The sequence below is a fragment of the Emiliania huxleyi genome (assembly GCF_000372725.1).
Source record: "Emiliania huxleyi CCMP1516 unplaced genomic scaffold EMIHUscaffold_57, whole genome shotgun sequence".
NCBI lineage: Eukaryota > Haptophyta > Isochrysidales > Noelaerhabdaceae > Emiliania > Emiliania huxleyi.
The window spans coordinates 180,989-198,128 of record NW_005197722.1 but is presented as its reverse complement, the minus strand read 5'-3'; the positions used below and the strand labels follow the sequence as shown (position 1 = coordinate 198,128).

The following is a 17,140-nucleotide window of genomic DNA, read 5'->3' as shown; positions in this document are numbered from 1 at the left end:
CCAGGTCGTACGCGGGAAAACTCATGCCGCCATGGCGGAAAAAAATTTAGATATATGTGGGCTCTCTCATGCCCTGTGATGTACACGTACACACGTACAGTCGTTCGAACCATGTGGAATGAGAGGATCCGCCGATGCCTTATGTATGTATGTAGAAAGATGAACAACAGTCTGGCTCGGACTGGACACCAACGCGGTATGGGTGGACGCGGGACAGATGATGACGACACGCACGAACGACACACAGACACAAACAAGCTCACAAGACACACAGCCATCTGGCTGCCACACACCCTGAGTTGGCGTACACATAACTCAGGGCCACATTCTTCCTGTCGCCCCCCCCAGCACTCTAAGGTGCCAAGAGAAACAAACAAGGGCACAACAAACAACAGACGACAGGAAGCAACGTGCGAGGCTAGAGCAGGCTTGCTCGTCCTCTAGCAATCTCCGCCGACCGCGAGGCCGGACTAGACCGTGTGTGGGGTCATGTGAGGTGTCTCTGGTCACTCTCCTCAGAGGCTAGCCGCCAGCCGCTAGCCCTATCTCGCACTCACTGGCGGTGACAATTCTATGGGTGAGGGTACGCGAGCAGAGGTGCGTGAGCCGATTCTCGATCGCACGCCCTTGGCATATAACTTGGCTTGGCGTGCGACCTCAGCGCGCCCGGAGCGATCCCGGTCTTGTCGAACGCGAGCCCCGCGCCACGGTTGCCAGCCGTGCCTTCGCGAGAGTCGCCCTCGAGCCGCGTCCCGTCGGCACTACCCTCGAGTGCGTGTCGCTTTGGTTGGAGACACCCACTCGTCGAGGGCAGTCCGGCCGACGGGAGCCTGTCGCGCGCCGGCGACGAATGCGGCGTGTGTCGGTGGTTTCGAGTTCGAAACGACGATGGCACGACCACCGCCCTGCTTCCTGACCGGGCAAGGAGGGGCCTACTCCCGTTCCGCGAGGAACAGGAGGTCTCCCCCCCTCCCCCGACCTGGGCAGCGACGGGTGGACGGCAGCCCCTTCGGGGTTGGCAGGCGAGAGTCTACGCGGGGCTCACGAGCCGAGTCTCAGCCACACGCACCCCGCGCCTGTACTCCACCAAGTCAAGGTGAAAAGATCTTATCAGCCAGGCGGGCAGGGCAGGCGGGCCGACGGGCGGGGTCAGGGAAGACTATTCCTAGCGGGCAAGGGCCCTCGGGTTACACCTCGCCCGGCCCCCTCCGAGGGGGGAAGGGGAAAGAGCGGGTCCTCGGGGTACGCCTCCTCCGGCCCCCTCCGAGGGGGGAAGGGAATTGCAGTTCTCTGTCCATCTACAGCGTGGGTGGTGATACGCTGCTTCGAGACAGCTCCGCCTCGCGCCCTGCCTTCCTGGAATACTTACGAATACCCAGCGCGGAATACAATACGTAATTAATTAATGAATTAACTAATTAGGTTAGGACGTGGAATACAGTACTCGAGGTCAACTCATATCCCTCCAGGTTACCCCAGAATAATAACTAAATCGAGCCGCGCAGTCCCGCCACCACCTCGCGCCGCCCGCGCCTTTCGCTGCTCCTGGAATACTAACGAATGGCCGAGATTACCCGAGATTACTAATAATGTGTGTGTGTGTGTGCGCTTCCGTGTGTGTGTGTGTGTGTGTGTGTGTGTGTGTGTGTGTGTTTGTGTGTGTGTGGTGTGTGTGTGTGTGTGTGTGTGTGTGTGTGTGTGTGTGTGTGTGTGTGTGTGTATGTGAGTGTGTGTGTGTGTGTGTGTGTGTTTGTGTGTGTGTACGTGAGTGTGTGTGTACCGACTACGCGAGATCCAATATGACCCGAGATGACCCCACATGACCCGAGGTTACCCGAGATAACCCGAGATAACCCGAGATTACCCGAGACTACCCGAGATCACTAATAATGTGTGGGGGCAGGCAACCCGAATACACGAGTTCGATATTACCCGAGATCACCCGAGATTATCCGAGATTACCAATTTGGCGTGTGTGTGTGTGTGTGTGTGTGTGTGTGTGTGTGTGTGTGTGTGTGTGTGTGTGTGTGTGTGTGTGTGTGTGTGTGTGTGTGTGTGTGTGTGTGTGTGTGAGTGTGTGTGTGTGTGTGTGTGTGTGTGTGTGTGTGTGTGTGTGTGTGTGCGTGTGCGTGCGTGCTTGCGTGCGTGCGTGTGCGCATGTGTGTGTGTGTTTGTGTGTGTGTGTTTGTGTGCCGACTACGCTAGATCCAACATGACCTGAGATGACCCGAGATGACCCGAGGCTACCCGAGACTACTCAAGACTACCCAGTAGTCAAAGGTCCACCACAGCCTCCAGCCTCCACCCGCGACGCCGCCACCGCTGCCGCCCGCGACGCCGCCCGCCGCGTCAGATTGCCGCAACGCGCGCATCGAGTCGCATCGGAGAGCCGCGCCGCACCAGCAGCAGCATCTGCACCACCAGCAGCAGCAGCAGCAGCACCACCACCACCAGAGAGAGAAGCGCACTGCCCGACGCCGCCCGCCGCGTCAGATGCACGCGACGCGCTCGTCGAGCCCAGTCGCAGAGCCGCGCCGCGCCAGCAGCAGCAGCGGATAACTGCTTGGCGGTTGTCCGAGAGGGAACGCACGAGAAAAGGAAAGAATTTAAACAACACAACTCTCTCTCACAGCACACAGGCTCGACACGGTGTGCCGGTGATAGTACTAGCACGCGCCAGTTCGGGAGTAGAATTTTACTATACAAGCCCCTCTCACAGCAGACTGGCTCGGACTGGCACTACAAATGGCACAGCAGGCGACGGCCCCTTACGGGTCGTCAAAGAGGCCGGCGTACTCCTCCGGCCGCTCCTCCCCCTCCCAATCCTCCCCGGGCTCTGGCTCCTCCTCCTTCGCCCGCGCCCTCGCCCCCCGCCGGCGGCGATTCCGTGCGGCCGTCGCCCCCTCCCCCTCCCCGCCCCCATCACGGCCGGAGCCGTACCACCCAGCGCGCACGAGGAACGAGGACTGAGCCTCAACCTCGTCCAACCTCACCGCCCTCACGGCGGCGTCGCACGCCTCAGCCCGCGAAGCGCCAGCAGCATGCGCCGCGGCGTACGCCGCGTCGCCTACCGCCTGCCTCGCGAGAGACGCGGCGCGCCACTCGTCCTCCAGCGCCGCCGAGCCCCACACAGGGTCTCCCGCAGACCGGTCCGAGTCGCCGTCCGAGCTTAGCTCGCCCTCGCCCTCGCCCTCGCCTCGCGCCTCGCCGCTCCCATCCTGCGGCTGCGCCACGCCCCGCGCCTCGCAGCAGCCCCATCCTTGGCAGAGCCCGCCGCACATGCCATGCGCGACGTATGCCTGGCGCAGGCCAGGCACCCCCCACCGATCGTCAGTGGTGGCGAGATAGGGCGCCGCGCAGCGGCCTGTCGAGTTAGCCCACCGCCACGCGCCCGCCCGCCACAACTCGCCCGCCGACCCGGGCCGCCCGCAGAGGCAGCACGGCTCGACGACGCCGAGCCACTGCCCGACGTTCAGCTGCGCCCAATGCGCCCGCCACCACGCCGCCCCGTACCGGGTAGAAAATACAGCGTTGCCTTGGTCCGATGGACGATCACGAGGCGCGCATCGACAGGGAGTGGCTGGCCGCAGAGCGGGCCCTCCACGGCCACCAATTTCAGCCGCGTCCGGCCTCTGCGCCCCGTCGCCGTCCGGCAAGAGTGCCGCGCAGGCTAGCTGCCGCCCAGCGAGAACCAGCCCGTTGGAGCGGCGGCGGACCCGGCGATGACCGCACGTCGCAGAGCCGCGCCTGCGATATCTTGCAGCAGCGGATCGAGGCGCTTGAGCGAAGGATAGCAGACTCGGAGAAGGCTGTCGCACTCAACGCCGACCAGCGGCGACTGCAGCAGCGCCACTTAGCGAGGATCCGCCGCCAGGACAGGGCGCGAGCGAGGGAGAGGCTCTCTGCGGATCAGCCGACACCGGGACCCGCACCAGAAGCGTCGGTGGCGGAGGCAGAAGCAGGGACAGCGGAGCCGCCGCCATCCTCCGCCGCCTCTTCCTCGCCGCCTCCGCCCTCGCCGCCGCCGTCTGTCGCCGCGCTGGGCGTCCTGGTCGCCCGTATGGCGATTTTGGCCTCCACGGCTTGTGGCCCGGCCACTTCCGGGTGGGAACACGGCCCCGCCCTGTCACAGGCGGCGCGGGTCGCAGGCGTCACCTCGTCGACGTGGGACGAGCTCTGCGGGTCAGCGGCAAAGCAGCGGGTCGATTCGGCTGTGTGCCTGCAGCGCAGAGCGGGGACGGGTGGCGCGCCGCTTGGCACGTGCGCTGGCTCGGGACCGCGCACGCCTGATCGCCGCATTTCTCGAGGTCAATCCCGAGTGGAGGCGCATGCCCAGCGCCGACGACCCCGCGGCGATTGTGCTGCCGCGGCTCGCTTCGGGGACGCGGCTCGGCCGAGGCGCATTTGGCTGCGTCTACCAGCCGCGGCCGGTGTGGCACTTCCCGCACTGCGGCGTCGCCGTCAAGGCCGTCTCGCTCCGCCGCCGCTCCGCCGCACGCGGCCTTGCCCACGAGGCGACGCTCTTGCGGCGCGCGCACGAGGCGGGCCCTCATCCGCATGTCGTCGGATTGCATGGCGCCTTCCTCGAAGGCGAGCACGTGCGGCTCGCGCTCGACCTTGCGGCGGGCGATCTGCAACATCAGCTCTGGCAGAGGCGCGGCGTATTGGGAAGGCGGGAGGCGCTAGATCTTGCCCGACAGACCGCATCGGGGCTGCGGCACCTCCACGCGGCGGCGGGCGTGGCGCACCGCGACCTCAAGCTCGAGAATCTCCTCCTCTTTGGCCGCGGCGGCGGCGGCAGTGGAGGAGTTGTCGGCAGGCCACTTCTCAAGCTCGCCGACCTCGGACTTGGTATCCACATCTCGCAGCTCACGGCGGTGCAGGCTCTTACCGCCACAGAGCGCGAGCGGTTGCCAGCCGACGCAGACGGCGCGTGCAGAGAGCAGGTGGGTTCCCCTGCTACGATGGCACCGGAGGTGCGCGGTGACGAGCTTTGCTGGTATTGCCCGTTTGCGGCCGACGCTTGGTCTCTCGGCGCTTGTCTATTAGCGCTCCTTGCGCCGCGCGACCCCGACGAGTTTGAGGCGCGAGCGCCGTTCTACCCGTTTCGGTGCGCCGATGCCGCCGACGACGAGTTTGTCGCGTACAGCATCGACTGCGAGAGCGCTCGGCTGTCGCGTTCGCCACCGCGCCATTCGCCGCCCGGGCTGGGCTTGCCGCCCGGATTGCGTGCATTGCCGCCGTTGGGATCGGCCTCACAGTTGGATGCCGTGGGTGCAAGAACCCTTGCCGCGCCGGGTCCAATCTCGAGGCTGCTCGACCGCAGAGCGCGCTTGTACGGCTTGTCTGTGCCAGACCCGCCGCTGCCGAAGAAGCTCCTCGCCCTCTTTGACGGCCTTCTCCGCCCGGACCCGAGGCTGCGCTCGCGGGTGAGCGACGCGGCGGTCTCTTTGATGCAGCTCGAGGCGGAGGCGGCGACTGAGCACGAGTCGTTGGAGGCAGTTAAACAGGCCCGGTGCACATGAGTGACAGAAAGCACCGCAGCAACTGAGTATTGTACATGTACACGACCTGGCGAGTAGAGGCCCCGCCCAACGCCCACCTTGCTACGTAGACGCCCATCCAGAGGCGCCAGCGGGCAGCGCCCGTCAGGGGCGGGGTCCGGGGAACCCGCAATTGGAGATGCTGAGGGCATTTTGAGTTGCAAAAAATCAACTCAGATCGTTGCATTTTTTCAACTCAGAACGCCGAGTTGACTTTTCGCATTTCAAGAGATGCACACCGCATTCCAAAGATGGTCCACGCATTCCAGGATGCGTCGACCATCCTGGAATGCGAACTGCATTCGTGAATGCGCTAGCATCTGGAGTTACCCCTTTGCATTCTAGGATGCTCCTTGCTATTTCAAGTTGCCTTCCTTAACCTGAGATGCCCAGCATTTTGGCCAATGCCGCATGTCGGCGGGGCATCGGTAGGCTGCGGCTCGGCCTGCGCCTCGGCAGTCGTTGCCGCTGCGCAGCTGGAGATATGGTGGCGCACGTGGCCTGGCCTGTCGTTTGCATGTTTTGCGGTGGCAGCCCATAACCGCACGAATTGTGCATGACCCTCAGCAATCCGTGTTCGATCGGCAACGCCCGTGCCGCTGCTCTGTGTCTCGTTAGAATAGGCAATGAAAAACGGCGCCCGCTCTCGTCGCATGTGCGCCGGTTGACATATCAGTGTAGGTGGCTCTTTTATGGATAACAAGGAGTCTCGTTTTGCAGAACTTTTTCTTCTTACGTGTATATGACCCCGCAGCCCGCGGCTTCCTCGCGCGTTTCGCGCTCCTTAACGGTCTCTCTCGCCAGCCCTCAACTGTTCAGTAGATTTGCTGCAACTGGGCAGATTCATGTGGTATCATACTGTCCTCATCAGGTGTCTGTGCCGCAGTGTAGGCGAGACTCTAATCTCTATGCCTCGGCACCCCATTGAGGCAGCTCGCGAGGTGAAGCTTGCCAGCAAGGGTATTGTTGCCGACACCAGCAGGCAAGGGAGCACTATGGTGTGAGCCTGCCAGCACTGGTGCGCAAGCCAGATCAGTACAGTCGTACCGGGCAGCAATGCACAAGCATTTACATGGCATGCCAGTAGATATTCAGCAAATAAGACAGCAATTGCAGCAAATTTGACAAATCTTATGGTTTTCGAGTGACAGTATGGATTCCGGGTGACACAGGTTTACTATACACCGCCTCGGCACCACGAGCCGCCCCCGCCGCGCCTCCACAATCCACTCTCGCAACTCTACCACGCAGCCAGCACACGACGTCGGCGAGGCCGACAAAGCTCTGCATGGCCTGGTTTATCGGGGATCGAGTGATGGCGTATTATTGGGCAGTCTTCTCATTGGCGAGTCAGACTGCTCAGCGTCGGCAGCAACGGCGCGTGAGCAGCGCAGCCACCGGCTCCTGCGGCGTTTGCAGCCACACCAAACGCCCGCGCGGGCCGGGTTGAAGCCCCAGGCTTATGTCGACGCCGGACATTGATTGTAGCCGCCGACGACCGCCGCAGGCCCTCATTCACACACCCTACAGTCCCAGTTTGCAGCGCGGGGAGGAGCGGGGAGGCTCGCGTTTGGCAGGCCAGCCCTTCCGTGGCTCGGATTTTCCGTTTCCGAATTCAAACTTGCGCCAGGTGGCGCACGTGCTCCGGCCCTCCAGGTGTGGCGAGGGGGCGGGGCAGGTGGCTTGGAGGGACCGAAGCCACCTGGAGCCACCTGCCCAGGCCCAGGTGGCGCACGTGCTCCAGCCCTCCTCGTGTGGCGAGGGAGGGGGGGCAGGTGGCTTGGAGGGGCCGAAGCCGACTGGAGCCACCTGCCCACCCATCGGGCCCAGGTGGCGCACGTGCTCCAGCCCTCCACGTGTGGCGAGGGGGGCGGGGCAGGTGGCTTGGAGGGGGCCGAAGCCCTTGGCGCCACCCGAGCGCTCACATGGCCACAGGCGGCGTTTGGAATCTACTCCAGGTGCTTTTTGCACTGTTTTGCCCATGGCCACAGGCGGCGTAAGCCATCTGCTCCAGGTGCTTTTTGCACTGTTTTGCCCATGTCCACAGGCGGCGTAAGCCATCTGCTCCAGGTGCTTTTTGCACTGTTTTGTCCATGTCCACAGGCGGCGTAAGCCATCTGCTCCAGGTGCTTTTTGCACTGTTTTGCTCATGGAGCAAGTGGCTGAAGCCACCTGCATTTTTGTGCAAAAGGCTCTAAAATGGCCGAAATCCCTGGTGGCGCACGTGGCGATTGCCACGTGTGCCTCGGCTAAGAGGCCTCTCCAGGCGAGAGTCAGGTCACAGGTGCGAGGTGGCAACGACGCGAGTCACAGTCAGGTGGTGTGGAGCCTCCACTACCGGAGGACATCTCTCGGACCCATCGGGGGAAGATGTTTCCTAGAGGCGCTAGAAGAGGTTACCCGAGGTTACCCACACTAAAATATTAAAAGCCCAGACACTGAATACCCACGGTGCGTGCCCGCGGCCCGTCCAGGTCGACAAGCATCACGGACTGCCACTGGCCGAGCACAAGTTCGCCGCCGACGCATGGGACGCACTCGCTCGATCCGAGCAGCATGCACGCGAGGTGTGAGTGCGCGTTGATCGGCTCCTGCGCGCGCCACGCCTCCAGCGCCTTCGGATCGTCGACATCCCACCCATTCTCGAGGCAGCGCTGCCGCTCATCCTCCGAGTCGGGCCGCTCGTCGATGTCGTTATGCATATAGTGCACCCCCCGCCCCGCGATACCCACAGCCGACCGGTCATCGGGCGGCGCGAGCTGCAGCAGCCACGACTTGAGGTCGCGCGCGAGCCGGCTCTCCCACTCATTAATCGTGATGGCGGTGGTCGTGTGCCGCGAGATGATATTAACCGAACCATCACGCAATCCCGATGCAGCGAGCACCCTCCGGATATGCGGCATCAGGTCTACTAAGGTGATCTCCTGCGCTGGCGCGTACTCAGCCGGCGACGGGATATCCACCTGCTCGTAGTGCGCGATGTATCCCGTGGCGGCCGAACAGCAGAGGTGAGCCCGCGCCGCGCAGAACCCCACCCTTCCTTCTGCGCCCGCCTCGCACGCCCGCCGCGACTCCAAATCGTTGATGCTGACGCCGGTAACGCGACGCAGAAGCGCCGCTGCTGACGGCTCGAGGAGGAGCAGGAAGCAGAGCGTCATGCGTTTGCACATGTTGAAGACGAGAATTTTCAACACCTTCAAGGGAGGGCGCCTGGGTCTAAATTTAGTGCGGTGTGAAGTGTTTATGTACTGCATCTTTAGTGCACTTTAGCGCGAATTTAGTGCGAATTTAGCGCAACTTTAGTGCACATTTAGCGCAAATTTAGCGCAAATTTAGGGATAAATTTCAGATTACCCGGTTTTTGAGATTCGCCTCGCAGATTACCCGACGAACGATATTTTCCTGCTTAGCGCGATTTCCGTCAAACCAGTTTACCCAGTCTCCCACAATTCGTGTTTCAGCTTACCCGGTCGCTAAAATTTGTCATGTCAGATTACCCGGTCGGCCAAATTTCTCGTCCAGATTACCCGGCAACGATATTTTCCTGCTCAGCAGCAATTTCATCAAAAAACTGAGAACCAGTTTACCCAGTCTCCCGCAATTCGCGTTTCAGCTTCCCCGGCCGCTAACTTTTCTCATGTCAGATTACCCGGTCGGCCAAATTTCTCGTCCAGATTACCCGGCGGCTAACTTTTCTCTTTGAGATTACCCGGGCGCGCAAATTTCTCGTTTCAGCTTACCCGGACGCGAGCGTGCACCTCGTCCAGAGAGCGAGCACCTGCGGCACTTGGTCCTAAGGGGTCCCGTACCATGCGGAATCGACCCTACCTATCCGGTGCTCAAGTGCTCAAGGAGAGCTCCCACTCGGAATCCCCGGCCTCGTTTGCTTGAATGACGCAGTCGTGAATCCCAAACGGTTTCAGATTACCCGGCGCATCCCACTACCGGGTGATCTGGAAAAAGAAATTTCAGCTTCCGTGTAACCTGGAAACGACATTTCGCCGTGTTGGGTAACCTGGAAACGACATTTCGCCGTCCGTGTTGGGTAATCTGGAAACGACATTTTGCCGCACCGGGTGATCTGAAACCGCTCACGCCGGGTGATCTGGAAAACGCCGGGTGATCTGCGAGGCGAAGCTCAAAACCGGGTGATCTGGAAAAAGAAATTTCGTGACCCGGGTAACCTGGAAACGACATTTCGCCGTGTTGGGTAATCTGGAAACGACATTTCGCCGTGTTGGGTGATCTGCGAGGCAAAAACTCGCAGACGCCGGGTGATCTGAAAAACGCCGGGTGATCTGCGAGGCGAATCTCAAAAACCGGGTAATCTGAAATTTATCCCAAATTTAGTGCAAATTCTGCAAAGGGGTGTGAACGGAGAGAGCAAACTCCTGGCAGCTCTCACAGTCGAAATGTGCGCCAGCTGCCCGCTCACCTGTCCGCCGCCGCCGCGCGCGCACCTCGCTATGTGCTCGCGCGAGCTCCCGCCCGAACCTCCAGCTCGGTGTCCCACTGCTGCGGAGCCGATCGCTTCTCCTCGGCGCTCGCGTCGAGCCGAGCTCTCGGCACTCTACGGCGGGCGTCGCTGTGCGGGGCGCCCGTTTCCTGTTGGCCCGAGCGGAAAGCTCCACGTGCCCGCGCGAGCTCCCGGCCGAGCCTCCAGCTCGGTGTCCCACTGCTGAGGAGCCGATCGTCGTCCGTCGGTGCTCTCGAGGAGCCGAGCTCTTTGGCCGGCGGCCGGCGACGCTGCATGACGGCACGCGCGCACCCCCTCCTCCCTCACCCGCGCGCTCTTCCGCGGGCGGCGCACACGCACCCCTCGCCCTGGCGCTCTTCCGCGGCGCAGCCCCCCCTCCCTCGATCTCGCGGCGAGAGCACGAGCGCGCCGTCCCCCGGCGACGCGCCGCCTCTTCCTTAGGTCGTCCTCCGACATGTCGGTGCCGGACCGGCGGGGTGGGGGCGGGGTGGCGTCGGAGCAAGTCTCTCGGCCGTCGGTCGACGGAGCGGCGAACCGCGAGCACGCTTCGTCGGCGCCCGGAGGGTGGTGCTGCTGTCGCTCTGCCGCGTGTGCAGGCGTGCGCAGGCGTGCCGAGGTCTCGCGACGGCACTCAGCCCTTCGCTGGGCGTGTGGGACGCCGGGTACGACGAGCACGGCTTCTGGTCCGTCGAGGCTGCCCGCGCGGCGCGCGACGCGGCGGCGGCGCTTGCGCTGGACGCCGCCGACGGCGGCGCGGGGGCGGCGCGGGGGCGGCAGGCGCGGGGGCGGCAGGCGCGGGGGCGGCAGGCGCGGGGGCGGCAGGCGCGCGGGCGGCAGGCGCGGCGCGCCGAGGTCGCGAGCGCGGCACAGGCCGCGCCGCGGCGGAGCGAGGGAGCCGCGGCGCGGCGATCGCCGGGGCCGGCGCGGCCGGCGCCGGCGCAAGGGGCGCCGGCGCGAGGGCGCAAGAGGCCCGCGGCGACCGGCGGCCGGCCGGCTAGCGGCAGCCGGCCCAGCGGGTCGCGGCGTCGTTGGAGGGCGAGCACCTCGAGTACCTACGGCGGCGGGGTGCGCCGTGGGGCGAGCCGCCCGTCGCGGGCGCCGCCGCGCCGCCGGGAGGGGCGAGGCGGCGAGCGAGGATGGCTGGGGGACGCTCTCGACACTTACCGGCTGAGGTCACGTCGTCGGGCGCGTCGACGGGCTGGTTGGCCATGGTCCGCACGGCGGGGCGGCTGCACCGCCAGGACTCGCGCGTCGCTGCACGCGGCCTGCAGAAGGACAATGACAGCTCGGCGGCAAGGCATTTCTTGCGCCGGGACGGCCAGGGCCAGGCTTTTTGTGAGGTAAGGTAAGGTAAGGTAAGGTAAACTTCTCCACACACACGAGGTGGTGGGGCAAGGGGGGGCAACCCTCGCGTCTCCACACGTCTAACGACAGGAGCCCCACGGCATTCAAAGTGCAAGGCCCGGTGCGCGTGGGTGAGCGGTTTTTGTGAGACGCCGCTCGCGGAAATCGAGGAAGCCTGGGACTTTTCTTTTCTTGGGAATAACGGGAGTGTTGGTTTAGAAGAGGCTGGCCAGCGACTGGACACACCGGCAGGGGGGGAACGCAAGCAAGGATGGAGTTGGAGAGAGATAAGCACAGCTCCGATGGCCGGAAAATAAATTAAAAAATGTATTTCTCAACTCTCTCTCTCTCTAAACTCTCACTCAAAATCTCTCTCTCTCTCTCTCTCTCTCTCTCTCTCTCTCTCTCTCTCTCTCTCTCTCTCTCTCTCTCTCTCTCTCTCTCTCTCTCTCTCTCTCTCTCTCTCATGTGACATGTCTCAAAATCTCTCTCTCAGAAGCGGAGCACACACGAAATCGGCACAACAAAAATCCCCTTTGCAGCCAAGCCTACAGGGCACCTAATTTAGCGCAAATTTAGCGCAAATTTAGTGCGACTTTACATCCAGATTTAGCGAGGTTTAGTGCGTCTTTAGTCCAGCCGCGCAGTAGGATCCAGCCGCAGCCCCTCGCTGGGCCTCCCTCCCCCTGTCCCCCTGCAGTCCCCTGCCCACTCGCAAAAGTTCCCCGTCCCGTCCCCAACCGAACGAAGGTAAAACCAGCTGAATATCAACCTCCGGTGCTTTCCGGGTTGCTTCGCCCTCGCCCCGGATGCCGTGGGCGCATCCTCCTTTCGTGAAGGGCCGGCATACTCTGATGCTCACGTGCACAGTGTGATTCTGCAAGCAGTCATCCTCCCGTGCCTCGAGCGTATAGTGCATAGCATCGGCATCGAGCTATTGAGCATTTTCTTCCTCGGTGTACTTGCCATTGCACTTAGGAGGAGGTGCATGGCTGGGGCTGGATCCAACATGCTACGAGTACACGCGTATGTAAAGCTGCTTGCGGTGACTACATGGATCATGGCCATTTGGCCGTTTCTGTCATCGTGGTCTGGATCCTTCATCCTTTGGTTCAACATTGGTTTGGACGAGGACAGGGTCCCCACCTGCACGACGAGCAGGATTTTGGAAGGACGATCAGGGACACAGGGGAACGGGAGTGGGGAGCGCATCGCGACACGGAGGGGGGCCGCTGGGCAGGGTTCCTATAAAAAATAAATAGAGCAGTTTCTCCAGGAGAGATGGCGACGCACGAACACAGAGGCACAGGGTTCCTACGGGAATGTATGTATGTAACTGTAGAGAGGACTCGGTTTGGGGAGGCGGAGGGCGCGAGTGGGAGACTTTTCGGCGGGCGAAATGCGGCGGGTTGGATGCGTCCTCTTTGGGACGACCTTGTGGGACAACCTGTGGGACGACCTGTGGCAGCGATCGATGCCGGCGCCGGACGCGGCGGCGAGCGAGGCACACGGGCGCCGGCGTGGCGCGTCGGCAGGCCCACCACGAAAGGATGCGCGACGAGCGCGCTCGGGAAGCGGCCGCGGGCGACGCGGAGCTTCCGCCGGAGGACGACGCGGTCGAGATGGCGAGCGCGGTCCACGTGAGCGGTGACGAAATTTTTCTTTCCCTCGCGACAGAGTCAGCGCGCGGCCCGATGTTCATTGCAACACATATGGAGAGCTTCCTGCGTGACCTCGGGGAGGCGCGCGACGCCTGCAACAAGCTTCCTTTTGACGATGCGCTGCGCTACAAGATAGCTACCGAATTGGATCGCATCGAGGCTGCTCCGCCTCTCGAGCGCATGTTGGTAACGAAGCCGCTGATCGAGGGATGGAGGACATTGGTCAGTCGGCAGAAGGATCCGTCCATCAAGACGCGTCGTCAGGCTGCGCTCACCGCCATGCTGCGCGTCGTCGACCGCCTCCCCGCTCGGGGGCCAAGCCAAGGTGCTGCGTACCCGAGTAGCCTTACCGTAGGAACCTTTCATGCTCCAGGGTGACGCAGCCAGCCCCATCCGCCTCCCTTGCACAGACTCTTCCCGCTTGACTGAAGAAACGAGAGGGGTGAGGAACCACCCCGACCCAGGCAATGGCGCGTCGGGGCCAGCGCCTTCAAATGCGCCCCAACCCTCCACTGCTGCCGCCTCATCCTGCGCTGCCACCGGTGCGCGCCGGCTCGAGGCTTTCCGGGCACACGAGGACACAAGGCGGAAACGTCTGCCCACTGTCCGCGCAGGTGTGCGGCGCACGTCGAGAGCGACGGCAGGGCGTGCTCCTGGACGTCTCATAGAGGAGGAGCCGCCGGATGACGCGGCGACAGCACGCCAACAAATTCCGGTGGAGAGTTCGGCCGCTCGGCTTCGGCGGATGGTGTACGAGGTCTACCTGCGGCATGGGGAAGTTGTGTTGCCGTGTGTGGTGCGGGCCGAGATTCCGGGAATTGCGGTCGACGCATCTGGCAGATCGCGTCCGCTGGAGCTATGGCTAGCGTGCTTCCACTGCGCGCCCGCGCCTGCGCTCCCCACCCTTTTGCGCAGCGGAACACCTTAAACTTTTCAGGCCCTCCAAATTCGGGTCGGAGCGTAGCGGAGTGGGCCCCGAGTTTGAAAAAGGGCGACGGACGCTTGCGTCCTAGCCTCCAACAACGCCTCCCCGGCGCAGAGGGGCCCCCGGAGGGATGCACAACCGCTCCACGCCACGCCGCTTGCGGCGGTCTCCTCTTCCCAGCTCCGTTGAGGGCCCGCTAGGTAAGAATTCTTTCCCGAGGATGGAGAGGGTGAAATTCGGCTCGGCTGGAAGGGGGGCTATGTGCGTTTTGGCAACACGGAGACCGGGCTGCTCAAGTTGGTCAAAGGGCGCGGCAAGTGGTCTCCGTCGGGAGCGACGGCAGCGGCGGTGGCGGGGGAGGAGGAGGAGGCCGAGGAGGAGGGGGAGGAGGGGGAGGAGGAGGATGCCCCCAAGGGAAAGCTCCAGCAGCAGCCTGGCGATTACCCCTTTGCGCGGCAGCAGGATTGCGATCTACGTTTGTTTGATTTTGAGGCTTTCGGAGGCTTTGGAAAGGAGGTTCGCAGCACCCTGAGGGAGGCGGCGAACCAGCTGAGCAACAAACTTTCGCACGCTCAGCACCTGGACGAGGTCACATGGACCACCAAGAACTGGCACGGGCTGCAGATGCAGCGCTTGTCTGTCGTCCTCCACACCGCCGTGGCGTGGCAGACGGTGAACGAGCTAGCGTGCGGGGAGAGCGGCATTGTGCATGGTGCGGAGTGCATTGCCGTTCTTAACGGAGTCGCTTAGGCGGCTCCGGTGGTGAGCCGGTGTGTGTGCCAGTCCGCGCCAGTCCGCGCCCTTGTCGTGCCAGTGTGCTGTGAGAGCCGGCCCAAGAATTCTTTTTTTGCACAACCAGTGTTGTGCGAGGGAGTTCAGATGGTGGAGACGGCGCAGGGCGGCGCTGGCGCCGCCATCGCCACGGGCCTCGCGGCGGCGGTCGCGAGACACCCGGCTGCGGCTCGCGGCGCCGTCTCTGCGGCGCTCGGCGCCGTTTGAGGTCGCCATCGGGCGTGCATCTGCCGCCGTCGCTCCCCCGGCTCTGACCGAGTACCGGGCGTTGAGGGAGGCGGCGCAGGGCGGCGCTGGCGCTGCCATCGCCACGGGCCTCGCGGCGGCGGTCGCGAGACACCCGGCTGCGGCTCGCGGCGCCGTCTCTACGGCGCTTGGCGCCGTCTGAGTTCGCGGGCAGCCGCACCTCTGCCGCCGTCGCTCCCCCGGCTCTGAGCGCGTATCGGGCGTTGGGGGGAGGCGGCGCAGGGCGGCGCTGGCGTTCCCATCGCCACGAGCCGCGCGGTGGCGGTCGCTGCGCAGCCGGCGGCGGCTCTCGGCGCCACGTTTGTGGCGAGCGGCGCAGTTTGCGCTCACCGGCGGCTAATCGCAGCCGCCGTCGACCTTCCGCCTTCAGACGAGTGCGGGGCGCCGTCAACTCGGAGCAGCGCGGCGCTGGCATGCCCCCCGCAACAAGCCTCGCGAAGGCGGTCATGTAGCACCCGGAGAGGTCGCTCGAGGCCGTGTTCGAGGCGAGCATCGCACTTTGAGCGCGCTTTCGGCCCTGCTGTCTGCAATAGCTGCATGGCGCGGGGCAGTCTCTGGCACGATTGAGGCTGGCTGGGGCCAACTGGCCTGGCTCACAGGCGGCAGGCAGTGCTAGGGTGGCCTGGGCCGCCCTGCTCGGGTGTCGGGAGGCGTTGGATACCTCTTTGGTTGGAGTTCTCACGGGTCCCGGACCGGTCTGGAGTGCCTCCGGAGGCCCGTTTGACACCTGCACAAGGCTGGTAGTGTACCACGACACATAATGACCATGTATTTAGCTGCCCCGGCACTAGTAGCGATAGTGGGGTGCGTTTTGGTGTCAGAGAAAAGCGATCTTTGGGGGCTGGTGGTCGATTCCGCTAACGCCATGGCCCATATATCTCCCCTCCCGCGTCTCCCCTTTCGGGGCGGAGCGAAAGCAGTTCGTACCCGGACAGGCCTGCTTCGGCGTAGGCTCGTGCCGGAGCCACCGTCCAGTTGTACACGCTCGGGCTTCCTGGGGCTCCCTGAGCGCCCCCACGAAACACATTTTCTCGCCCGGTCTCGACAGTTTACGCTCGTGGCCCGCTTTGCCACAACCGCTTTGCCACAACGGTGTGGACCCGACGGTAGACCGACGGGTGCATCTGCCCCAATCGGGACGCATGATACACACCAAGTTGAACACGAAGCAAGGCATACCTATTCGGTCGATCCTGGTCATCGCCTTCGTTTTTGCAGTAATGCATTACGTTCATGATGCCGTCGAGCGGGAGTTCACCTGGGTCCGCGGTTGCAGCAGCTATGAATGTGATCAGGAAGGAGATATTCACTTGATCCCAGTCGCAACTGACTTCGTCAAGGGCTCACCCAGAGTTTCGACTACAAATCCTCTTTTGAACCATTCGGACGTGCCATCAACCATGATGTCTTCCTTTGAGTCGTTCTTGCTCGCACACAAAAACCACAATTCGACCTCTCCCTTATACGGATTCCCGGAGTTGTGCGATCAAGTTTGGCAGTCCGCAACTCGATTTGGTGCGCTGAATGTAGTCCTGAGTTGTGCCTCGTATTGTGGTCACGGAGAAGCTCATCTTGTTGGTGGCGCTCTGGCTCTGTGGTCCGACGCACATGGATACGACCCACGATGGCTTCTAGAGATTGTTGCCTCACAGCCCAGAGTTGTTGTACCGGCTGGAAACACAGCTGGGCTTCTTCATTCAACGCTTTGGTCATTCCTGCCCAAGGTGCCGAAGGATCAGTTTTGGCGTATGGTTGTGCATGAGCTGTGCCCATTCGAGAATGTAAAGACTTCACATTTTTGGGAGTGTTTGCATGGTGTCGGGCACAGTGCCCTCAGGCATGCTGCCGCACGCACCCCAAATTCGGCGTTGGCGCCATTACTAACTGGCAAATGCGTCGAAATTGGAAGTGTGTCTGGAGACCAAGATCACGTCCTCGAAATTCATGCTCGTGCCCTCGATATTTGTCATTCTGCTCCCAATCATCAAATGAGCCTCGGATGCGCTTTTGGGCTGTACCATGGTATGTTAGAACATTACCAACTGCCCTTCCCGCAAGCCTGTCAAAGTTCGCGCTATCCTTCACCATGCTTCTTGTGGTTTGCAATGTTCTTCAGTGGCGCAGTGTCAGGATTCTCTGGCAATGGGTCGCT

General features: G+C 62.8%; 4 protein-coding genes across 4 annotated transcripts; 2 read left to right on the top strand and 2 right to left on the bottom strand.

The window, feature by feature from the left end:
* Nucleotides 1–2,489: 2,489 nt before the first annotated feature.
* Nucleotides 2,490–4,299, bottom strand: EMIHUDRAFT_213329 (hypothetical protein; the record flags this gene model as incomplete). Its single annotated transcript, XM_005764983.1, has 4 exons — nucleotides 2,490–2,559; nucleotides 2,941–3,535; nucleotides 3,733–3,838; nucleotides 4,261–4,299. 4 exons carry the CDS (start codon nucleotides 4,297–4,299, stop codon nucleotides 2,490–2,492), a joined length of 810 nt encoding a protein of 269 aa, XP_005765040.1.
* Nucleotides 4,300–4,328: 29 nt separating this feature from the next.
* EMIHUDRAFT_104129 (hypothetical protein) lies at nucleotides 4,329–5,525 on the top strand (the record flags this gene model as incomplete). The annotated part of the gene is made up of 1 exon (XM_005764982.1): nucleotides 4,329–5,525. The coding sequence occupies one exon, from the start codon at nucleotides 4,329–4,331 to the stop codon at nucleotides 5,523–5,525; it is 1,197 nt and encodes a 398-aa protein (XP_005765039.1).
* Nucleotides 5,526–7,972: 2,447 nt separating this feature from the next.
* Nucleotides 7,973–8,464, bottom strand: EMIHUDRAFT_58568 (hypothetical protein; the record flags this gene model as incomplete). Its single annotated transcript, XM_005764981.1, has 2 exons — nucleotides 7,973–8,158; nucleotides 8,276–8,464. Coding segments are annotated over 2 exons (375 nt in total), but the record flags the coding sequence as incomplete, so codon positions are not given.
* A 1,481-nt stretch (nucleotides 8,465–9,945) lies between these two features.
* On the top strand, nucleotides 9,946–10,891 carry EMIHUDRAFT_357248 (hypothetical protein). The gene is made up of 2 exons (XM_005764980.1): nucleotides 9,946–10,299; nucleotides 10,462–10,891. The coding sequence occupies exon 1, from the start codon at nucleotides 10,010–10,012 to the stop codon at nucleotides 10,223–10,225; it is 216 nt and encodes a 71-aa protein (XP_005765037.1). The 5' UTR covers nucleotides 9,946–10,009; the 3' UTR covers nucleotides 10,226–10,299; nucleotides 10,462–10,891.
* Nucleotides 10,892–17,140: the final 6,249 nt, after the last annotated feature.

Excerpts from the sequence above, each read along its gene's own strand:
- EMIHUDRAFT_357248 (XM_005764980.1), top strand. The coding sequence starts at position 10,010 with ATGTGCTCGCGCGAGCTCCCGCCCGAACCTCCAGCTCGGTGTCCCACT.